This window comes from Strix aluco, chromosome 4, assembly GCF_031877795.1.
Source record: "Strix aluco isolate bStrAlu1 chromosome 4, bStrAlu1.hap1, whole genome shotgun sequence".
Lineage (NCBI taxonomy): Eukaryota > Metazoa > Chordata > Aves > Strigiformes > Strigidae > Strix > Strix aluco.
This window is the reverse complement of record NC_133934.1, coordinates 85,431,893-85,456,982: the sequence shown is the minus strand read 5'-3', so window position 1 is coordinate 85,456,982 and position 25,090 is coordinate 85,431,893. Positions and strand designations below refer to the sequence as shown.

The following is a 25,090-nucleotide window of genomic DNA, read 5'->3' as shown; positions in this document are numbered from 1 at the left end:
AGCCTTTCATTCAGCCCGCTCCACACCACCAGCATTGCAGCAGAATAAACAACAGTACCTTGGGAGTCTGGGGGCTGCTCTAGGGTCTACATGCCACACTGTGCACCTACACGCACCTCCCTGCGTCATTCCCGATTCACACTTGCTGGGAAGCCCCGGACTACAAATGGGAGGAGGATTTAGCGGAAACAAGCCGGCTCTCACCTGTGTGGCTCAGCAAGGGGAGAGGCAAGAAAGGCCAACCGACAACAAGCGCCAGGCTGAGGAAATACCCTCAGAGACTCCCAGAAACATGCTGCCCTGACCAAACGGGGCTTCCCTGGGCCATGCCCACAAGCTCCATCCTCCTGCCCTCTCCAGCCTTCCAGGGACTTGCCAGCTCCAGCCACTACTGCATTATCAAGCTAAAATGGCTGGGGCTTATACCCATGGAACACACGTATTTTTTGACTTTACAGAGGAGGAATCCTAACAGCAGGAATCTTCCCAATATAAATCCTGAGGGCTGAAACATCCCCAGAAACAAACAAACAAAAATTACTCAGGATTTTGGTGACCAGAGCAGAAACAAATTATGTCAGACAAATGCACTGTACAGTGATATCAACTGTTTGTGGTTCTTACAGGAATTAGGGTGCCTGAAAATATTATTTGGATACTAATTCCCAATGTATAAATAGCCAAGATGATAAATATTTGCTGTGTAAAGATAGGTCTCAAGCCTTCCTTTTCAGAATAAATTATGAACTCAAAAAAAAAAATCAGACTATAAACTGTTTGATTTGACATTAATTATGCACAGCTACAGTAACTACATGAGAAGAGAGCCACTACTTACCTACCTGGCTCATTTCTGGGGAGTGTGGAGTGTGTGTGTGGGGTGAACATCTCCATACAAAACCACAAAAGGACTACACTGTGAAGCAAAGCAGCTCAGTTAATAGCAACTTCCCCTTATACTGAAAACTCCCTCTTAGACCTGTAACTAAACAGGTCTCCTAAGTTATACAGAGTAAAAAACATAGTTATTGCAGAAAAAGGGGAAAAAAGGAAAAACACAAGAAAAGTACCCATAAACAACCTGGAAACAGTTAACGATACAGTTCTTTTTAATTTAGTGAGGTGCTTAATGTACAAAGAAGTTGCTAAATTAGCCACATGAGTCTTCTTCATGTTTCATGAGCTAACTCTGCAACCAGGACATCCCAGAGCCATCACAGAATCACCTCGGTTGGAAAAGACCTTGGAGATCATCTAGTCCAACCATGAACCTAACACACAGTTCCATGGGGCTGTCCTCACCAGGAGGCCAAGCTGGCCTCAGCACTAACTGCACAGCGAGGGCTGCTTGTGAAATGAGAGGTGCTTGAGGGATAAGGAAGAGAAAGGGCTGGGAGAGAGGATTTGCTAGCCACAAGTCTGGGGATAGAGCACAGAGAGCTGCTGGGCAGTCAGGGCCAGTGTCTAAGAGAGCCAGGGCATGGGAGTTCTGCCAACAGCACCGCAGGCTGAGAAGGAGCTCTGTAGCCACCTAACAAAAGGTTGTCATGCTAATACCAAAGTAAAAGAAAGAAGAAAAAAAAAAGTGGAATGAGGACTTCAAGAGGAAAAAAAAAAAAGAAAAAGCAAAGCTAACACAGCAGAAAAAAAACTGTCTTGAGAGACCTGAGATGAGAGAGGAGAGCAGCCAAAGAACAGATCTGTGAAAGACAGTGGGTTTAAGGCTGGTATTTCTGGTGTCCTGAAAAGCAAGCTAGAGCTGCGCAGTTCAGTTTCATACTAAAGCCAGAGGGAGAGGAGGAAGACCCTTTCAAGCCATTTTCTGACTGTTTATTCAGTTCTGCCTTACTCAGTGACTGAAGGGAACGTGGACTGTCTGCTTCACAGAGCCACTGGCAGGGAGCCATCTGCCTGGCATGGAGCTGAAGTGTGCCACTGGGCTGGGAAAACATCCCAGCACTGACTCCACGGCTATATATCCCAGTGCTGATGGACTCCACGGGTCCGACTCCTGCAGTAGGGTTCTTCTGCCACATGCGGACCCAAAAGCAGCTCCTTCTCAGCATCAGTTCCCAATTACCATGCTCAGTGTGAGAGTTCAGATCTACTCTGTTAATGCAGATACCCGTGTCAGTCACGTGTCATCCTCACATCCCTCTGCACCTTCTGGATACCGTGGCATTGCATGGCAAGGAGCTCCACAGGTCTGCAGGGCCCTCTTGGGCCTTTACTCCTGCTTCTCCTATTGTAAAATTGTTTCTTTTGAAAATTTACTCAGAACAAGAGCTGAATTATCTTCCTTCAACCCTAGGATGGTGCGGGAATGCTGTGTGCCACGCCTGCTGCTCCCCAGAACAATAGCTATCTTGGCCTAGACAGGTGGTGAAGCCCCAGGTTTACAGTTTTAGAGGATTTCATTCAGCTGTGGTTTGCTTTGAATTGCTGTCTGCTCAAAGCAATGATTACAGGAGCTTTAGCTTTCTGTAAGCTCACTTTTCTCCCCTTTATCTGAACATGCTGGCTTCAGGACAATTCCCTAGAAATGTGGCCTCTGGACCTCCTTTTACAGTAGTGGTCACAGACATGCCCCCAACTGTCCTCAGCTATGCCTGTCGCAGCCAGGAGGGAGCCCGTCGCTGTGCAGAAAGGCCCAGGCACTTGCTCTGATCTCACTGCCCCACCAGATGGATGCTGGAGCACTGGCCAGAGCCCTCTGCCAGGGCCAGAGCTCTACCCCCAACACCTACAAAACAAGTGTCCCCAGCTAACAGCTCTAGCTGCCATCCCAACTAGGACCCAAACCTCCGCAGGGAGGGTTAGGGCTTGCTGCCAGTCCGGGAGAAGTCTGAGACCTGAGTGCAAGTACCTGAAACAGCAGAGCTGTGCCAAGAGCTCTGGGCTCTGCACAACTCAAACACCAAGCCCAGAGCTGCCTTTGACTGGATGGTAAACCAGGATCTGTTTCAAAGAAGGATGATTTAATCTGGCAGAGCAGAGGTTTTAAGAGGGTTCCTCCTTGTTTCTCCCTACTTCTCAAGACCTGAAGGCAGAATTACTCTCAAACATAGGAATTTTACTTCCTCCTTCTCCCTCACCCTGCAAGCTCTGCAATACACAAACCACGCTTAATGGAGTAAGGTGGTGTGAAATGCCTCCACGGTGAGCAAGACCCCAACGCATCACTCCCTTGGACAGGTAGCACACTGTCCCCCCTAAAGCCCTGCAGAAGAACAAGGTCTGACAGGAGCATTTCCAACCGCGAGCTCACTTGATAGAGCACAGCAAAGTACTTCTGAACGGGAGCAGTGGGAGAAGCATTTAAGAGAGGGAACAGAAAACAACAAGTAAGCCTGTGTAAAAGGACAAAAAGAGAGAACCAGTGCACGGGGACAAAGAGAGGATGCAAGAGAGACCAGATACATGAGGTTAAACTACTGTACAAACGAGGAGCCGGCGGGTTGCTAGGCTTCCAAGTACACTGTGCCTGCGCACAGATGCTATTTATGGGAACATGCCAGAATCAATAGGCAGATGATCTTTATTCAACATCCTTATTAATGACCTGAAACAAAGGCAAGCAGCATATTAATTACAACTGCAGATGATGCTAAATTTGGAGCAGCAGTAAGAGAGCTAAGAAACACAAAACGATCTATGCAGAAACAGGGAAAGTAAGGTTCAAAATAAAGATCTGCCTAGATAGAAAAAGCAAAGTAATGTAGTTCAGGGGGCGATAACTGCAGACAGGGATCTGCAGTGAGGATGAAATGCCTGGGGAAGCACGAGCCTGCAAGGAAGATCACTGACAGCTCATAAAATATTCTCAGTGTGCAATATGATAAGGCAGCAAGACATCGGTGTGATTTTGAACTGCAGGCACAAAGGTATCATCTCACTGCCAGAGAGAAGCAATGAAAACTATACCTGGCAAACCATTTAAAAATGGATGGGATGGGAGATCAACAGCATAAAACATCTGAGCCATCTTTTTCAGAACAGCTCATTACTCCCATGGCTGGATTTGCAGAAAACCTTTGTTATGTCCAGTGCCAAGCTCTTCTGAAAACCTGAGTGTCCAGGGGACCGACCTCTTACGATGATATGGAGAGATATTGCCACAACCTGTAGCTACTTCACAGGCATTGGGAAACCATCCTCTGCTCTACATAGTTGCTTAAATTGGAGCAGGTATTCCCCCCCCCCCCCAAACATTTCAACTCTGTTGTTATGCTGAATATCAAAATTAGAAACTCTTCAGTTTCTGAAACCTGGGACCACATTAGAAACATTGTACTACTGTTTGTGAATCCAGCAGATTCCAGATTGCTTTTGACTTTTATCTGGTTATTAAAAAAACCCAAATCAACCAAAACAAGTCCAACAAGCACTGGGTTCATTCTGCACATCTGACCAGACAATGCTGGCTGCTGAAAGAGACTGACATCCTTCTTAGGCACAGATTACAAGGAGACACTGTGTCTGATAGCAACTATCCACACATTAACAATGTCAAACATAACCTAGTTACATGGAGCAAATCACAATTATCCGCGAGGAACAAAACATGAAACACAAAAATAGTAGTGGTGAAACAAAATCAATTGCACATTCACAATGGCACTACTGTCAATACATAAAACATGAAGATGTTTTATACAGAATAACGTCATGACTGTTCCCGTGGGGTGACGACAGGCGGAGCCTGGCACCGACTCACACTCCGTGCCTGCAATCCCTGCCTGCACAGGGGTGGTGAGGGAGAGGAGGGCCGAAGGCAGAGAAAGGAATAACCGCTTGCCAGTTTCACTGCTGGCATCTCTCATACATGACTAAAAACCTCACGGTCCCTTGCAGAAATAAGGGATTTGGACACTAGTCAACCGGTTGTTGGACGTTGGAATGGGCTGCCCAGGGCAGGGGGGGAGTCCCCATCCCTGGAGGGATTGAAGAGTCGGGTTGACCCAGCACTGAGGGATCTGGTGGAGTTGAGAACGGTCAGTGTGAGGTTCATGGTTGGACTGGAGGAGCTTCAAGGGCTTTTCCAACCCAGATGATTCTGGGATTCTGTAGCAAGGTGACTACTTTGAACCTGACACAAGCCTGGAGAGCCATTATCCTCACAGTTTGATCTAGGTGAGTTGTACCAAACAGATCCCACCACACCCCCATTTTCCAAACAGACCTTGGGACTAGGCAAGTTTTGTGAACATTTGAGCTTTTTTTGCGTGTTACAAAATGCAACAAATGTTTTTCTGGTCCTGATGTAGCAAATCACTGACTGGGTTTTAAGTCAAGTGTTTACAAATCCTAGGTCAGCCACCATGGGGTTGTACTACATCAAGTGCCAGGAAGCAGGGCAGGAACTCCCAGACCACCTCTGTCTCAGCAGTACCAATGATGGGGAAAAAACACATGGGAGAAAGAGCTAGCTACTCCAAACAAGACATGATAGAATCCCAGAATCATCTTGGTTGGAAAAGACCTTAAATATCCTCCAGTCCAACCATGAACCTCACACTGACTGTTCCCAACTCCACCACATCCCTCAGCGCTGGGTCAACCCGGCTCTTCAACCCCTCCAGGGATGGGGACTCCCCCCCTGCCCTGGGCAGCCCATTCCAATGCCCAACAACCCCTTCTGCAAAGAAATACTTCCTAAGAGTCAGTCTGACCCTGCCCTGGCGCAGCTTGAGGCCATTCCCTCTTGTCCTGGCGCTTGTTCCTTGGGTCAAGAGACTCATCCCCCCTCTCTGCACCCTCCTCTCAGGGAGTTGTAGAGGGCAATGAGGTCTCCCCTCAGCCTCCTCTTCTCCAGACTAAATCCCCCCAATTCCCTCATAAGACATGTGCTCCAGACTCTGCACCAACTTCATTGCCAAGCCTTATGACACCAGAACAGTGGCTTACCTAGCCAAATACTTTTTCCCAACAGGGGTCAGAGGAGTTGCTATTCAGAGGAGACAAAAGGAAAAAAAAAAAAAATTTAAAAGGGAGGAAAAAAGATGACACAGCCCAGTAACTGTTGCACTAGCAGCACCTGCACACTGGTGGACTTCAAGATGTGGCATTTCACAGAGTATGTGGAAAGTAATTACCAAGGCTGGAGGCTGTCCCAGAGTTGTTATCACACTTGCTCTTACCAGAATGGTGACAGATCTTGGATCAAGATAGCCACCAAGGGTCAGGGCCTTGGTTTTATGTCTCATTCTGATGACGTCAGCCTCATTTAGTCCCGAGCTGGTGCAAAGCCCAGTGCAGAGAGCTCAGAACAAGCTGCATGAGCTCTGCTCTCTCCTAGGACTAGCCACAACCACTGACAGCTATAGCCCTATAGCTCAGGTGAGCAGGTAGGGGACCCCCAGCTGGGGCTGCCAGATCTCTCTTCGGGCTGCTGAGCGCTTCCTCTGTCTCCCCACAGCATCCCACTCAGTGGAGATGGAGACTCTGGCAGAAGGAAAGATCACAAGCCAGCAAAGAAAGCCAGGAGCACCAACAATGAAACACAGACCAGAAAAAACATCCAGCGCACTCATTGTGGTGAGAAACACAGGGGAAGAAATCTGCATACTCCAGCCACAAAACCAGACCCTGTTTGAACCTCTTGTTGGAGTCCATTTGATTTCTGGTTGCGGGGGCCTTTCTCCCAAACTCTGTGTCACAGCCTCTACCCACAGCCACTCCCTGCCAGCCCCACAGTGCAAAACCCCACTCACAACTGCCATGCAGCTTTATTTTGTATCTGCTCAGGGAGCTGTTCCTCAAGTGGCATCTTCAGCTTTCAGTTGCTATCCTGGAGAAACCTTAGCTCTCCTACTGCTATCATTCTGAGAACAGTTTCAGAACCCTATAGCACCCTGGTTCTGCTGGAGGTCTCACTGCTGGGCAACAACGTTGCCAACACTGCTTAAAAGCCTACAAGGTCTGATGGGTTCCTAGCCCCAGGTGGGAGTGCTTGAAGTGACATTCAGCAAAGGTTTATAGATTTTGGCACACACACACAGTGTCTCTGGCAGTTCAAGGGTCAGAAGGCAAGATCCCATGGATACAGGAGGGAGTAATTTCTTAAGACAACGTGAATTCTAGTGACACTAATGATCAAGAAAGCACATCTTTTGCTTTGGAAAGAAAAATTAACCAACCTAAGGGCTGTGCTTCACCCGTAGACATATGTTACCTCTTCAACAATAGGGCAGCTGAACATAACTGACCTTAAAAAATGCTGTTGCATGATGAAGACATCTTGCAAAAGGATACCATTTGGTGGAAATACTCTCTCCACTGCTGGAATAGCCAGCAAAGTCTCACGCAAACCTCTGTAACAAAGCCTAGCAACAAATTTCCACCTCAGCACAGGCCTTTCTTTTTTTTTTTTTCATCCCTGTATATAAAGGGATACCACAACTTGACTTATTTGTCTAAATAACAATTTGAGGATTAAAAATAACAGGGATGGACACACAACATTTGTCCATTTCCACACCAGCATTTTACCTCTGCTTATTCAGCCAGATCAAAATTGCCTGCTAGGGAATTTTAATAACTGAACGCATAAAACACAAGGTCTTCCATCAGGCTACAAGAACTGAATGAGAAATACAGACTCAAGTACAAAGCGAGCATTGCAAAGCTGACTGACTGCCATAAATATGTAACACTTCTGTATTTTATGGTTCAGATCTTTTCCTTTCTAAAAATTAAATTACATCTGCATATCCTGTATCTGCCTTCTCTTCCTCAACTTGTAGGTTTTTGCTGTTATTCAGTGGCAGATTTAGGACTAAACAACCACATCAGCTAATCTGACCAAAGCAGGGAAAGCACTTCCAGTAGCCTTGAGTGGTGCCTAACTCCATTCCCACTGAAATTAAGGGCAGCACTGCCATCCATTTCAGTAGCTGCACCATGCTTGGCCTCTTCTGAACACCTCAGAGATCCTCCACTTCACTATGCACACAGATAGCAGTAGAAGATTCTCTCCTGATTCAACATCAAGGCTCAGACCAGAAATACAGCCAATAATTTCATGATGCCTGGTACAACAACACTTTTTTGCACTATCATTAGAAACACCAAGTTTGGGGATATATTTTCTTAAAATGCCATGTCTGCCCTCAGAAAGGAAAGTTTTCCCATGCCAAATTAGACCAACACTTGGTCTATCCAAATATCTCATTTAAAAACACTGGTTGCTGTCATGCACTGCATTAACAAGAGGGCCAGAGCCAACACGCAGCATTATTAGATCTGGATTAGATACCAAGTCTCCAGTACACGTCTCTACTTCTGTCACCCTCCAAGGCAACCTTGGAGATCTCCTCCTCCACACCGGAGAGATGTGAACAGTAACACAGCACTTAATCCACATCATTCTACCAAAAAAGTCTTATTTCCTGACCTGGAACTACGTTTACTAAGGAGGGAGAAATTTTCCACCTTAGTCCCTAAATTGCTGCCAGGAAATGCTGAATTAGTGCTCTGGCCCTGGGATCTCTGGGAAGGAAAAACTTCTCTGCTAGCAGACGGAGTCAATTGGCCAACGCACTGTTCGCTGAGCCCTGCTAACTACCAAAGGCTGGCATCAGAAGCACCTTGGGCTGGAGTCAAACTAGCAACTGAGAATTAAAAAGCACCAGTGGAGAATTAAAAAGTAGCACCAATTCCCTGAGCTGCCCACTGTATAGCTCATGACAGCTCTCACGGGAAGCCATGCATTCCTGTGAAGAACCAAACATGTGAAATCTCAGGCCAGAAGCAGGTTCATCTAAAATTAGATCTACACCTTCTCTGAGCTACTCTAAATTGAACCAAGAGAGAAAGAGATAAGAGGAAGCACATCAAAGGCAAAGGGAAAGTGGAGTTTTAGAGCTGCAGAGAAGATGAGTTCAGACGAGGCCCTTCTCCTGCCCCTCTGTAGTGTAGTGAAGGAGCCCCAGGAAGAGCCATCTGTCACATTTTCTTGGCCCTGCCATCACCAGTTCATGAAATCCAGGTTGTCTCTGCCTGGATGCACATGCCTGCGTACACATTTTCAGGAACATTCCCCAGAGCCACCCTTTTGGCTGAGTATACAAAAGACTTTATTCCGGCTGGAATAGCAGAAACTTTCATATTGACAACTGCAGCCAATGTGACATAAGTAAAGCCAAGAGAGCAATGGAAATCATGGCTGACAGCAAGGATTCCAGTGAATGCCAAAATTCCCCTAGGAAGCAAATACAGATTCCCTGAACTCACCAGCAACTGAAGATTGCCTTAAGATGCTGAACAGTTTATACATATTTTTAGATCAAAAGAGAAGGCTGGAAGATGCTCTGGTTTCTCTGAAATTTTTGATGCTTGTGTGTAGCTTCTCTCAGCTCAGCCAAACCCTGCATTATACAAAACCACAGGCAGATTTCAATTCTCTCCCAGTGACCTCGCCGCTGTCCTCAATGTACACACCAGCTAGGGCTCTGGTGGTTTTTAAGTGCTCTATAAATGCCGAGAAAGAATTCATGACAATTTTGTCTTTTTTTTTTTTTCCCAAGGATGGAGCAAAGAAATAGTGCGTTTAAGCCATTAGCACGGCACTCCAGAGCCCTTCATTCAGCAGGCAGCTCTGCCCCAGCGAAGGACTGGTTATTTAGCAGCCCTGCCCATCACTGCCCAAAGCCTGCCCCTTAGGCAGCTGGGTACCTGGCAGGGGAATGGCTTCAGCCTGCCGCTCACACTGTGCACACTGGCAAGACCACCCAAAGCACAGAGCCAGGGAACAGCAGGTTCTCAGCTATTAGAAACAAAGAAGTGTTGTGCTACATACTTGTGATCTGGGCAAACTGAAAGCTTTGACCTTTTATGAACTCCAGGCATGGGGCACAGGAAAGGAGCAGGGATCAGCAGGAAGCAATCCCCTTCTGAACTGCTGGGCGTCCAGGCACGATTTATGGCCTCAAGTTGCACCAGGGAAGGTTTAGACTGGCTCTGAGGAAGTATTTCTTTCCAGAAGGGGTTGTTGGGCGTTGGAATGGGCTGCCCAGGGCAGGGGTGGAGTCCCCATCCCTGGAGGGGTTGAAGAGTCAGGTTGACCCAGTGCTGAGGGATCTGGTGGAGTTGGGAATGGTCAGTGTGAGGTTCATGGTTGGACTGGAGGATCTTCAAGGTCTTTTCCAACCTTGATGATTCTGTGATTCCCTGGGGAGGCAGCAGCACCCCTGTGTCCCAGGTCCCTGCTGAACGAGATCCACCAGATCACAGGATCCATGCACAGGACAGACCCTGCTCCAACCCGGTGCCCTCCCAGGCCAGCTAGCAGTTGCCAAAGCAGAGCTCTGATGGTTTTGGCTTCTCAGGACTTCAGACTCTGGGCGACATTACCATCCCTCTGTATCACCGCATCTTGCCCAGATGCTTTGGGCCTACTTCACTTGTATGCTGTCAGCTCCTACACCTTTTCCTCCCTTTTCCAAAGCCAAACAGAGCTCAGAGAAAAACCTGTTGCAAAAAACCAGCCTCTACCAGTTTTCTCTCCTTCTGGCAGTTTGAGCCTCAGAGATGGGCTATAAGCGCTCACCTCATTAAAGTCAGAAGGCATGGGGGTCTCTTGCATCCAGCTGAACACGTGGGCAGTTGCCCAGAGCCATCAGGTTAGAGGATGGTGCCAGGGGAGAGGAGGACACCTTTGCCTGCAGTGCAGTGAGCAGGCTGATGCTGCCAGCTCTCCGGGGGCACTCGCTGGATGACTGCTCACCACGCTCCCTGAACAACTACCCACTGCGCCCAGCCAGCCCAAACAGCCCTAGCCAAGCCCCCACAGCGAGCTCTGGCACAGGGAGAAGGCCCACACACTGGGTCTCTGCCGCCAGCAGGATGTTTTTTGTATTTCCCCCCTCCCCACTTCCCCAGCACCACCTGTGTTTACACTGCACAAGGAGACCGGCTTTCATCTGCCTGCTGTATAGTGGCCAGGCAGTTTTCGGCCAACTCAAGCACACAAGTCTATCCCTGTGCATCAAAGGTAGGAGCCAAAGCCAACGGAAAACAAGGAGAGCCTTGCTATGGCTCCTGCGAGGAAGTCTGGCCACACTTGCATGCCTGCCTCACTGCGGCCAAGTCCAACTGACTGCAGCAGAGGAAGAAGCGGCTCAGAATGAAAATAATCATCTATGACTATTCCAACTGATTGCTTCAGTTGACCATAAAGGTCCTATTTTCCACACCTACAACCAAACGCTCCTGGAAAGGAGTTATAACTTCAGGGTGCTGGCCAAAAAAATTATTAAAAGGCAAACCCCCTTTTTATACCCTCAATCCCCTATAAAATACAGAGTTTCTGACATGTTCACAAGACATGCTGCCATTTCCAACCTGCGCTGTTCCCACACCCATACATTTCCCTTCTCCAGTGCCCTGGTAGTGGCCCTGCCTGAAGGATCACCCAAAGAGAGCAAGCAATAGGCACCAAGTGGGAGCCCAGGACTGCTCTCCCTCCACCCCATGTGCTGCCAGGGCTCAGAGCACCTATTTCCAGACTTTCCCACCAGGATCTGCTTTTACTGCTCTGCCCAAGCACTTCTCTACAAGAGCTGCAGCCCTTCTGCATCCCCATTCCTCTCCCTCCATTTATGAAGAACATGAAATAAGCCTCAGAAACACCTTGTCTTACCTTGGCCTCCAGTTTCACTCCAAGCTCACGGGTGTCCACGAGGACACAGCAAGCTTCTATGTCCACTCCAGCCCTGGACTGCAGCAACTGCTGCTGGTTAGAGCAGCACAAACCCCTTCCAGGTGCCTTCTCCCTTGCTTCTGCAATGCCACCTAAGGGCCCAGGCAGAAGTCTCTTCGCAGATTCAGCTGTGTGGCCGTGATAGGAGACATCCTAGGAACTACTCCAGATGCAGAGGGCAAGGTAGGAGCAGCCAAACACTGCAACCCCTTCCACTGACACAGCAGGATCCCACAGGCACAGGGAAGGCTGGATTGGGGAGGATATGAAACACTCAAAAATACAAAGTCAGCCAAAGAACAGAGCTGAAGAGCCAGGCGAAGAAAGAGTCCAGTCAAGAAGAGCTCCCCCAATTGCCAAGGCCAGGTTATTTTATTCCGAGCTGCTCAGAACATCATCTGAGGAGCCTGTGGCCAAAAATGGGTCAAGAAAGATCCTCACTTCAGTCTCCCTCCAGAAATTTCCATCCTGGTGCTGAGGTTCCTGCACAAGAGGGATGGCACGCAGGATTCCAGATGTCAGCATGTGACAAACAGCCCTCCCCTCTCTTTTATATCAGCCTTGCTTTCCTTAGCATAGTAATTGTCAATGTTTCAGCTCTCCAGTGGGGCAGGACATTTTATTGTTAGCCTACGTGGCAAAAAAAATCCGATTGCAATAAATTGCTTGGTTTCAATTATAACATCAGTGTTAATTACAAGTGCAACTGTAATTGTAGGGAGGGAAGGCAGAGTGGCAGTGATGAGGATGCATACTAAATTCTGGTGGGCGAGCCGACATTTTCCAGCCCAGCCCTCCCAGGGGAGAGCAAGGCTTTTGCCTCCTTGACAGCAGTTGCAGCAGTCCCAGACAAGCAGGTCTGCACGGCTCACACCATTCTGCCTGGAAGCACCTCCTGGAGAAGAGGCATCTGATCTGCTCCCAGCCCCAGAGAATTCGATGCTGACACACCTCTGACATGCATTCCCTCTACCTGGAGCAAAGTCCATCCCGACTTATCCACAGAAGCTCCTCAGAGCCTGTATACTGCCATCCCCACCTCTGCATGTAACCAGAGACCAAAAGCTAGAGCCACCAACCTCTGTTGCCTCCCCAGAGCCTGCCTGCACACTCTCAAGAGCTGGGGGCCAGGGTCACAGAGGGCTGCTGCAGCCCTTGGCTGGGCTTCTACGTGTTTGACACAGCCAGCTCTGGGGGTGCTGAGAAACCTCCCCTGCTCTTTCCTTCACAGGGCTGCTTCAAAGGGATGCTTCTCCCAGGTCCCCAATGTTGGGGGCAGCCTGGAAGCCAACAATCCCTGTCAGATTCAGTAGGAGTAGAGATGGGGATTTCTACCTTTCCTGGATCCAGCTCTCCTCTCCGTCCTCATCACACAGGTCAAACGGAAAGAGTATTTCATATATATATTCTGGTTTGCCTGGAGCATGGCTCAGAGCAGCCAAGGGCCTGGCAGTGCTTTATGTGGGGGGAACATCCTAGCGTCTAAACATGAACAGCTTCACTACTCACTCACACATTCATGCTGCCCAACTTGCAAGAACTCGTTAGCAGTGACTTGAACCCACCTCCTGAGAACAACAGGACCGAAAGGCCATCACACGCATCCAGGGCTCAGCACACACACACTCCGCACCCACATGGCCATTAGGGGTTTTTTCCTCCATTTCTTTATCGTGCTCATGGTGACCACGTGACACACAGCATGCAAGCAAGAAGGAAACAAAACAGAGCGCCACCAATGCACTGGGGAGTAAATGAAGACAGGGAACAAAAATATGTACTTACAGCAGAACAACGTGAAGTTCACAGACAAGACCTTAAGGAATCATCTCCAGCAGCAGATAAAACAAGAGAGGCTTCAATGCTAGGGAAGGGAGAACATCTGACAGGCAGGAGTGTCCTCTATAGCACAGCATCTCCGAGCAGGATCTGGAACAGGCCCAAGACCGCTCTCATGTGTGTGCATCGCTAGGAGGAGGGTATGTTCCCCAGCTCTGCAGCGGACACAGGGCTCAGACCATTCCCAGACGCAAAAGGCCGGGAAACAGAACCTTACAGCCACAGCCAGCTCCAGGGCACTTAATATTTTTAAGGAGAGAAGTACTGTTTGAGAAAAGACTCTGTTCTGGTCAGAGATGATGGGAGTTCAGCTCTTGATGCTAGCAGGGAAGGAACAAGCCAAGAACTTGTCTATTAAGACAGACAGCTGTAAAACAACGCTTTCAAACAGGGCAGGGGAGGAAAAGCCAGTCCAAACCCACTCTGGGGATAAGCAGGGCTATTCCCCGATGCTGATGTGCATCTCAGAGATGCAGTTCCTGTTCTGAAGGTCAGCCTGTTCTCCACTCATCTAGTGGTCCAGCTGCTAGCTTGAACTGCTGAAAGCACAACGGAGCTAGGGGTTGATGGACAACAAGGCTGGCCTCCTGCATGCCACAGAAACCTCCCAGAGCTGCTCACAGACAAGAAGGACCGTTCTGTGAGCTGGCAGATGGGAGATCTCTCGTGGGAGTAAGGCAAGGGAAGGTCCTTCTGCTCATTAAGCCCCTCCCACCAAGATGGCCAGACACCTCTGTAGAGGTATCCAAGAGGAAAAGATTCACTACCTGTTTCCTGACCCAAAACCTTGCCTACAGAAACCACCTGAGCATAACCACTTTGCAGGACCCAGAGGGTGCTCCTGCCAGTGGCAGCAGGAGTGACAGTAAGAGAAGTTTCATTTCCACTCTCCTTCATCTACAGAGGTCTCAGAGGCACTGAGTAGAACTTCCTCAGAGCTAGGACTTTTTATTGACAGCTACCTGTGCAGTTTCTAACACTGCGTGTAGAAAAGGTTAATGAATAAAACCAGTTAATAACCAAAAAGCCAGCAGATGGCACTCAAGAATATACAAGACTTCCAAAATGTGCAAGACCAGTAAAACTTGCATCTGCGGTGCACAACAGCAACATGTGCCTCATTACAAAGACATGCTACCAGAAAGGCTGAGAAAGATGATGATCTCAGCGATGGCCTCCAGGCACCACAGTAACCCGAAGTGCTAAAACCACAACTGCTTTAATCTCTTATCTAAGGGATCCAGGCAGCAGGATTTGGATCTAGAGCCGTGCCTGGGAGCAGCTTGCGTTTTGGCAGGGATGCAGCTGGGCAGCACCGCCACTCCGTCTGTGCTCTCAGCCAGCCAGCACTCAAGCACAGGGGAAAGCCGTGGGTAAAGCGTGGCATGGGGCCCACCACGGCTGAACATGATCAATCTGGCATTCTCAAGAGTACTAAAACGTCTCCTAAACACTGCAAAATAACAGCAACGAGCCTCCCCTCCCATATAAACACCATTAGAGCAAGGCCATCCTCCTCCCCAACCCCAGGCTCTGGCACGGCGTATCAGCAAGTGAACCGACATCTGCTCAGCTCTCAGGCGAAGCACATCCCAATGATACAGGGTTTCTGGGTGGCCATGCCTGTGCCGGTTTTTAAAGTTGTTAGTATTAGTAATGCTTGGCAGCCTGGAAAAAAAGGTTTTAAAACAGGTAAACAGCTTAATCTTTCGTGGGGTTTTTCTATATCCTATAATGCATTTGGCTACTTTAAGTGCTTCCTCACAAGCCCCCTGTGAAGGCTAAAAAGCATCTTTTTCCAAACAGAATTTGAGATCCTTATGCATCATGTGATCCCCCAGAATGGTGTCTTTAAGAAAAAGTCTTCATCAAAAAAGCCTGTTAGCTGTGGAAATGTTAGATCCTGTAGTGAAACGTGCTGGTAATTTTCTCTGTACAGGGATTTCAGAGTTTTTAGCTTTGCTTTCCTAACCCAAACAGATAATCTCGCTGGGACTGCAACTGGCTGGAGCAAAGAGGTTTGTGCTTAAGAAGCATCAATTTAATGGACAAACTTATACGGGTGAGCTGCACACAGTTTCCTACCAAGTGGTCTGTGAAAGGAGGTGCAGCCAGTCCGGCCCAAAAGAGGCCACAGGCGAACCACAGCCACATCCACAGTCCCAGCTTGCCACAAAGACCCCTTTGCACGAGTTCATTCCTGGGGAACCTCCGTGCCCCACCCAGCTGGCAGACCCATCACGCCACTGCCTGGTTTCTGGCCCCACTAATAGCAAGGTGCTCCCACCCTGCTTCGGTTCCCGAGGCGAGTCTGCAGAGAATTATGATCCCTCCCCTCAAACCTCTCTACAGGGGCTGCTAAGCACCAGGAGCCCAAAGCCCTGCAAAAGTAGGAGGACCAAAAATAGACCTGAAGGGGAAATCCCACATCCTTGGGACCTGGGCTGCGCCATGCTCTGGGCTTTGCTGAGTGCCTACTGGTGGGACTGGGGGCAGACAAGCCTCGAAGCACATTTCCTCAACAGTTCCCATCCCTTTCCAATGCTGGGAACCTGGAGCGCAGGGATGCCCCAAAGCAGCAAGTGTCAGCTACAGAACGGCACGAACATGGACAGTAAAGCACCACAGGGAAGGAGGGACCATGTATCGCAAGCTGTCTGGCTGTGGATCAGGGGGAAAAAAGGGAAGGTGACTGGGTCTTCACACCCTCCTGCACCAAACCACAGGTCAGGCTGGCAAACAGAAAGGCAAGAGGGCTCCCTGTGAGTGCGGTCAGGCTGGTGGAGCAAGAGACATTTCAAAGGCACATTGCTGGCTACACGGCTGTCCCATGGGCACAGCCCAGGGCTGCTCAATGCCTCGCACATACCATCTGCTGCCTCTTGGGTCAAGGCAGTTCCCAGCTCATGGAAAATTCTGACATGAGCAATTTTATTGGTTTTGTTCAGCTTGGACTGAAACCAAATTCCACCAAGGCATGGGGATGGCCCCGAAAGCCTATATTTTTAAACAGTTTATCTGTACATCCCTTGAAAGATAACTCAATTCCCAGTGGTCCCTGGGTGAGGTGGTTGCACCACCCAGAATGCTGTTTGGGGATCCCTTGTGCAACTCCGGCTCCTTGTGGGGTGTGGGAAGCTGTAACATGGGCCTCAAGGTGCTGGTGCGGGAGGCGATGGGAACAGGATAGCTCAGATAATCCTGAGTAAACAACCAGCTGAGCCTTCACTTGGCAGCATTTTTCCATTGTCTATTATGTACAGCTGGACAAATGTCAATAAATTACCAATGGAAATGAGCCCTGCTGAGCTGGCAGTTTCGCTTTATCAGCTGTTTTTGAGGTGGCACAGTGGCATTTCAGCTCTAAGCTTAACAAGCGGCAGTGAATCAGGGATTACCAACTGCCTTCAGGGGTGGGAAGGAGGAAAGCAAACCCTGCGCGGAGGGAGGGAAGCACCCAGTCAGCCCTGGCCAAGAACCCACCAACCGAACTGAGAGATGTTCATATCTCCGGTGAAAGAGAAAGTAAAAAGCCAAGCAGGCAGTGGTGAGTCATAAGAAGCTGCCCGCTTCCTGCCAGACCCCACGGCGGTCACACCCAGCACCACAAGCCAACCTCCACACACTTGCTCCTGCAGCTTCTCCACAGGGGAGCACGGGACAGAGCAAGGCAAGGGCTTGCATAAGATCACTGGGAAGCTTCCCAAGCCCCAGGCAAGCTTGAGAAGAAAAAGCAGACCACGGATGAATGCAACGAGGGCTGCAGCTCCTCCATCCGCACCCTTCAGCGTACCTGTGTCTCTGCACTACCCAACACTACACTGTTACCTGCCACCCAACTTCCATGCTGTGCCAGCCCTGCTCCAGAGGCTGGCTGGCAGCCACGGCCCCCAGAAAGGCAGTCCCACAGCTGGTCTGTGCAGGGAAGATGATGTGGAAAACTGGAGAGGGCAAGGGACACCTCTGATGGACGTTTCTTCCTTCCACCATTCCACTGGTTGGCCCCTTCCAGAGCGGAGCAAGGTGGGTTTGTTAACTTCAGCAACAGCAACCCCAAGAGAGTCTCTCAGAGGGACCCTGGACACGGGTCTCCAGCATGACAGCAAGCTACTTTTGTCTTGACATACTCTGCAGGAGATCCTGTGTTTTTGCCTTGCCCACCATCTCTGAGGGTGGACAGACCTCGCAGCAGGCAGCTGCAAGAGTGGCCCGTAGTGTCCAGCTGGCCAGGGCAGTCGGAGCCCACGCACTCACCCCCTGCAAAAACCACCAGGCAAACTCCTGGGAAAAATTTGCGGTCTGTTAAAAATAACGATGTTGAGAAATGGAAGGCTCTCACTCTCAGAAAGAAAGGCATTAAAGTTGCAAAGTCGTTGAGACCCGTTTACTATTTAGCATCTGTTTAATCTCGACTAGGAAAAAATACCTTGGAGGATGGAGGGCTGAATTGGTAATTCAACCCTTCGGCTCCCAGCCTTAGGGAGTTGTGTAATTAAGACACAGTGAAATCAGAGATGATTTCAATTTGTCTTCTTGGAAAGGCAAAACAGATAAGAACAAAGCCCACCTGCCCACAAGCTACAGGACCTAAAAGGGTTGAAAACAGACTGCAGGCTATGTGTTCTGGTCATGCAGCTCCCACAGGCTCTCCTGGTCTCCCCAGTCATCAAGCTACAGCCAAGGTAAACTATGAAATCAGCCTAAACTGGACCAGGAATAGGCAGGGGAGAGAAGTAGTGCTCACAGAAGGAAACTAGGCAAAACACGACCACCCTCCAAACCTCAAACCTTTTCTGGTCACAAGCAAGGCAGGTAATGGCTTGTGCAAACCAGCCAGCCAGTCAAATATCAGGTCCCCAGCAACAGAACTTGTCAGAGGATGCTGACAGAAGGGTTCCTTTCCCAAGGGTTCATTTCCCAACTGCAAACAGCAATGGTGGCTATTTCAAAGACAGAGTGAGTATCAAAAGCTGAAACAGTGAAAAAACAGATTTAGGAATTCCTCAAACAGAAGAAATAAACGTGATTTCTAAAGCATTTGGCTGGGGCTGAGAGTCACCTCAACGCTACTGATGGCATCCTAACAACTCAAATTCCCTGCGAGTTCCACGCAGCATCCTTCTTTCCTCTATTTGTATAAAAGATTGCCAGGCCATCACATTCTCCATTCACTGAAAAACTCCCCAAAGTAGGTCTTTTACCCAAGAAATTGCATTACTGTAGGTAGCATTCAAGTTTTTATCCTCTTGGCCACCCACATTTACATGACTCAAGACACCATTCTGCCCAGCGAGGGATGATACTGATGTCCACCATCCATCAGTCTCACAAACCCCGAGAAACCTTGCACGATGCTGCAGCGCTTCTACATGGCTCTCCTCCCAGCATTGTTCTCTTGTGAAGAAATGGAGGACTTCACCACAGATTGGAAGCAAAGATGCTGTATTTCACATTCTCTTTCCCAAACCGCATCCTCAGCTTTTCACAGCGAGCAAGGAGACAGCCGCAGCAAGCCACCTCACCTCGGAAAGCACCGCTGGACTTATTTTCTCCTTCCCAAGTCTTACAGCTCATCCTCGACTTTTAAATATTCCCTAACAAGAAGAGGTATCGCCTTCCCCAAGAGACAAAGGACGGGGTGATTTCCTACTCCCAACCGGAGCAGAAAGACGCGTGTGTTCACAAAGTAACACGAGGAAGCAGCAAAGGGAAGACAAACGCGTTCGCTATCAGACTTTTAAACCGAAGTATCAGCTGCTTGACTGTTTCAACCGAAAATCCTGATCAATGGAACAGGAGAGTGCCTCCTGTTTCTACAGCAACGGAGGGCCCGGCGCGGCGCTGGCAGTGGCGCCTCGGGCGGGGCACGGGAACAAAAGCGGCGGAGGCTGCCTGGCCTCGCCGGGGGTCCGCCCGCCCCCCCGGGGGTCCGCCCGTACCCCCGTCCCCCCGTCCCGGCGCTCGGCCCACGCCTGCCCGCCGCCCCGCCAGACACGGCGGAACGACCGCACAAAGAAACGGCGGAGAAAGACACAGAAACCAAGGCGCGGCTCGCACCCCCACCGCCAGCCCCGGGCGGGGGGCACCCTCCGCGCTGAGCCGAGCCGAGCCGAGCCGAGCCAAGCCAAGCCGAGCGGGGACTGCGCCGTGGTCCCGGCCGCCGGGAAGCCGCCGCCGCCGCCCCGCACTCACCCCAGAGGAGGGTGAGGAGCTGCGCCCTCGGCACCAGGCTGAGCGCGTAGACGGCGCCGAGGTGAAGCAGCCCCATCAGCACCACGTTGCGCCAGACGATAGCCTGCCTGCAGCCCGCCGGGCCGCTCGCCACCCGCCGGGCTGCCGCCATCCCGCCGGCGGGGCGCTGCGCGGCCAAAGGAGCGGCCGGGCCGGGCCAGGCCGCGCCGCCGCTACTGCCCCCACAGAGCTCCCGCGCCGCCGGCTACGCCCCGCACCGCGGTGGGGGAGGGGCGGGGCGAGGCAGCGGCCGCCGGCCCTGCGTGGCGACAGCCAATGGCGGCCACGGCCTGAGCGGAGACAGCCAATGGCGGCCAGGGCCTGCACTGCCCCGGCTCCGCCCCCGCCCCCGGCTCCGCCCAGCGGCCGCGCGGGAGCTCGCGGCGGTCTCCAACAGCGGTCACGGAACCCCAGAAGCATCCAGGTTGGAAAAGCCCTTGAAGCACCTCCAGTCCAACCATGAACCTCACACTGACCGTTGCCAACTCCACCACATCCCTCAGCGCTGGGTCAACCTGACTCTTCAACCCCTCCAGGGATGGGGACTCCCCCCCTGCCCTGGGCAGCCCATTCCAACGCCCAACAACCCCTTCTGGAAAGAAATACTTCCTAAGAGCCAGTCTGACCCTGCCCTGGCACAGCTTGAGGCCATTCCCTCTTGTCCTGGCGCTGGTTCCTTGGGTCAAGAGACTCATCCCCCCTCTCTGCACCCTCCTCTCAGGGAGTTGTAGAGGGCGATGAGGTCTCCCCTCAGCCTCCTCTTCTCCAGACTAAACCCCCCCAGTTCCCTCAGCCGCTCCCCATCAGACCTGTGCTCCAGACCCTGCACCAGCTTCGTTGCCCTTCTCTGGACACGCTCGAGTCATTCAATGGCCTTTTTGTAGTGAGGGGCCCAAAACTGAACCCAGTCATCGAGGTGCGGCCTCACCAGTGCCGAGTCCAGGGGTAAGATCCCTTCCCTGTCCCTGCTGGCCACGCTATTGCTGATACAAGCCAGGAGGCCATTGGCCTTCTTGGCCACCTGGGCACACTGCTGGCTCATGTTCAGCCGGCTGTCAATCAACCCTCCCAGGTCCCTCTCTGACTGGCAGCTCTCCAGCCAGTCCTCCCCAAGCCTGTAGGCTGCTGGGGGTTGTTGTGGCCAAAGTGCAGCACCCGATATGTGGCCTTAGTGAAACCCCTACAGTTTACTTGTCCTTCCTTAGTTATTCGACCTGAAAGCGTTACCCCTTTCAGCCTTCAGAAAGCCGCACAAAGTTGTTCAGAGTGAGGCTCTTGCCAGAGTCTCAGAGCGGCGTGGTGGGGGGTGGCAGGCAGACACCAACTCACCTCCGCCCCGAAGAGCTCCCAGTGCAGCACTGGCCACCACTCCTGGATGCAGGGGAGAGCAGCTCTATGAGTGATGTTGGTGCAAAGTGCATCAGTCTGATGGGCTAATTAATTACTAACTACACCTCCTGAGGCAAGTGAATTAGCAGAGAGTATATAATTAAACCCAAGACTGGTTTTGATATATTTGAAACATTTTTTTAGAATTCTTCACCTGGAAGAAAGAAAGAGGGCAGTGACAGTGAAAGGTAGAGAATAGCTCATGAGAATACAGTATCATTTTAATGTTACTGCTGCCTGCTACCATCATTTCAGCACAGAGCTATTTAAAATGTTGGCAAGAGTGGCCTTTTTTTTCTTGTCTCTTGCCATGAAAAATGAAGTAATGACCCCAAAGCATTGTTCAAATGGAGGCCTTAAGTGGTAAAGAAGGAAACAAAGCCTAAAACATCAGAGGGACAAGAAATATGTGCTAAATGTTTATGTATTGAAGTGCTTCTTGTGCACCCGGCAAAGAAGTTGAGCAACAGGTTCCCAAGAAGTGTCCCTTGTGCTGTCCAGGCAGGCACAGACTTACTGGTGAGGTCAGCTGCAGTTGCCTTTTTAGGGTGCTCCTTAATAAATCCTCTGTTAATTAGACTCTTCTGCCTAACTTGCAGCTCTAAAGCTGGTAGGAATTTTAATCGGTTTAGCTTCTTTTGAGTGGGGGTTGCATGAAATGTATCCATATGTCCAGCTTGGCCATTTGGTGATGTGTCTGTCTGATCTGCAGGACTGACAGAGGAAACATGGGAATGACTGGCTCAGCATGCAGCAAGTCAAGGCTGGGAGATTACCCTGAGCTTCTGCATTTAAGATTGGGCACGTTGAAAGCGTTCGTGGTATCAGTACATTATTTATTACACTCCTCTGTATAACCTGACAGTGGTCTTGGCTCCTCAGCTTGACACCAGGCACCCTGGTGGGATTCTCAGCATCCCCTGCAGGGTAGGCACAATCAGTTAGCAGCAGACATTTGGCCATATGAAACCTGTTTTTCCCTTTAGTTTTGAGCCATGCCTGGCTCTATACATGCTGCCCTGACTTTGCAATGGGTGCTTAATGCAGCTCTGAACAGTGAATGAACCCTTACGGGTTTGCAGATATGGTGGGGAGGACAGAGGAGGGAAATATCTGCCCCAGGGACGCCTTTTTTTTCCCCTCTCAGGCATAACAGAGTGTCCAGCCAGGCTAATGACACGGTGGGATTTGTGCTGCTGAAGCAAAGGACCAGCATGATGGAGAGGGTGAGCATGGAGCTGAGGGGAGTCTGCAGGACTCTGCGGAATGGTGCCACTGCTCTGCACGCTGTCCCTGCCATGCTTCCCAAAACACGCCCTCTCCCCTCCGTAGTTTTGGGGAGAAACGTCCATAGCAGCAAGAACTCCCTCCCTTCCCTCTCAGTAGCCCAGTCAATCTAGCATACGCTCCTTCCTGTTGGAGAAAACATGGTTACTAAACAGTAAACCCATATTCCCAATCTGTACGTCAGGGAACTATGTTATCTGAAAGGCACAACACAGAACAAATTTGATTCAAACATTGCACAGGCTAGAAACGCTGCAGTGATTAAAAGACGCTGAACTTGGACTTCTGCCAGCAAAACCAAGGTAAATCCATTACAGAGCCTTACAGGCAGAAAAAGGGTTTCACTCAAGTACTTAAGTTAGAGGTTCTGCGCATAGCCAGCCTGCTGTGCAGTACTGCCCCCATTACACCCCCTCTGCAGCAGGACAGAACTGCATTACCCCAGCCCTTTCCCACAAACTCTCCTGCTGGTGCTCTTGCCTGGATGGCAATAGCTGAGGTAGTGAGACGCCTCCTCGTGTCACCTGCCATTGGACAACACCCATGCTGCCACAGCTTACATCTTAGAATTTCCTTCCATCCCTTTCTCTTATAATCCCACAGCCTTGGGAGCCCGCAAAGAGGAGTAGCTCAGTTGGTGCTAATGTCATGGCATAAATCTCTTTTTGCTCAGTGAGATCAAAATTAGGCTATTTGGGGCCAAATTCCTTTACCAGCGTAAATTGGCAGGGCTTCGTTGCCTTCTGTAAATGAAGATGGCCATTTGTATTTATAACATCAGATGGGTGGCTAATTGCTTGGCATTCCTTGAAGATATGAACAGACGGCAGCATAACTAATTAGCTTTTATTATTCATCTTGGCCACTGTCAGGAGAGAAGTAGCAGATTTTCGCATCCACTCCTGTTATGTGCTTGGGCAGTGCAGTTTGCCAGTCCTGAGCTCCTGAGGATGGCTGAGGTGGAGGACAGCTTTCATAGAATCACAGCATCCCAGAACCATCTCAGTTGGAAAAGCCCTTGAAGCTCCTCTAGTCCAACCATGAACCTCACACTGACCGTTCCCAACTCCACCAGATCCCTCAGTGCTGGGTCAACCCGACTCTTCAACCCCTCCAGGGATGGGGACTCCCCCCCTGCTCTGGGCAGCCCATTCCAACGCCCGACAACCCCTTCTGCAAAGAAATACTTCCTAATACTTTCTTTTCAGCAAGGAGAGCAAGATTACTCCGTTCCTGGCGTACAGTGTCCAGGTTGGTGGTGCAGCATCACAGTACCCAAAGATACTTTCACCTCCAAAAAACCCCAGTGTTTCTCTCTGATCTGGTGGTCTCATTTTTTGAGCACTTCAATTTCCAAACCAAGCTTACTCATGGTCAGCTCATACCACATTTGTTCTCATGCTAACACTGCTCTTTCCAATCAACCTGATTCCCTCGTGCTCTTTACTAGGTGAACAAGCAAAGTTTATTTAGTCTCTTCCAGTTAAACAAACTCCTTGGTCCCTGAAGTCTGCATGTCTTGCTGAGTCCCTTCTCACTTGGCATCCTCTTTTACAAGGACGGCAGTCTCGCAGAGGCTCGTGCAAAGCCAATTAAACATTCCTTGGCTTTTATAAAGCTTCTGCCACCGCTGCCTGTCTGGTTGTTACCTCCAGGAACAGCCAGCTTCACAAACAAACTGCAGACCATCTGCATGTCCATCACGAGTGCCACTTGCCACCGCTCCTGCTTCTTGTCCAGGAGTACTCCCAAAAATGCTCAGGGAGAGCATATGCAAGACCAGCTTCTGAATTCCCCTTCCAGCCTTTTCGCAGCACCTCCCATCCGCCAGTTTGGTCCCAAAGCACTGACATTCTCTTTTACTTTCCGTGCTGAACATCAGGCCAGGCCAGCACACCTGCTTTTCACACTACTAAGGTTTTTTTTATTCCCATTTACCTTTGAATGTGCTCTTTCTTTTAAAACTTGTTCTTTCTCACCTTGACTCAAGACACAGGGGTCTGTGTTTCTCTGGCCAGACTGTGTCGTTTGCTCTGAGTGAGGCATCAATCCTGAAGTTCAGCGCCGCTGTCCTTTCCACATGTGCAGAGATCCTGCGGTGCTAAGCTGTCCGAATTCTGCTTTTGCTGCAGGTGGCAACATTTCTGATTCTGTGCAGCCCCTTTCCTCCTGCCTTCCCCACTGTCAGGGCCCCAGCCTTTCATTCCAAGCTTGCAGAAAGCATTCTCAGGAGAGGAAAGGTGGAGCACACAGAGCTGTTGCCATTCTCATTTGCCTCAGGAAGTGCTGCAAAATATTTACTAAATAGCGTGGGCCCAACAATCAGGAGTGGGGCTGGTGACCTGAATGGTTTTCGCACTGAGGTTGATGGCCATTTCCTTATTACCAGTTTCTGGCAGCCCTAACATACTTCATGTTTTTGATGTGATTCAGTGAATGCCAGAGCCTGCTGGGCAAGGAGTTTTTATTAAGGGCATGGATGGATAAAGGATACCTGCAAACCTTCCAAATGACAGGAGCAGAATACAATCCACTGCTTAGAAACCTGTCACCTAGATCAAGGGGAAGAAAATTACTCCAATTGTTTTTTAAATTCCTGAAACAAAGCAACTCCCAAATTGATGCTTTATGTTCACCAACTAT

The 25,090-nt window shown here is 50.0% G+C and overlaps 1 protein-coding gene across 1 annotated transcript in view; it reads right to left on the bottom strand.

The window, feature by feature from the left end:
* Positions 1 to 19,981, bottom strand: part of SCD5 (stearoyl-CoA desaturase 5) — a 34,512-nt gene extending 14,531 nt beyond the window's left edge. The window contains exon 1 of the mRNA XM_074823918.1: positions 19,733 to 19,981. Coding sequence (XP_074680019.1) covers positions 19,733 to 19,883 — 151 coding nt within the window. The 5' untranslated portion in view covers positions 19,884 to 19,981. The remainder of the gene's footprint in view (positions 1 to 19,732) is intronic.
* Positions 19,982 to 25,090: the final 5,109 nt, after the last annotated feature.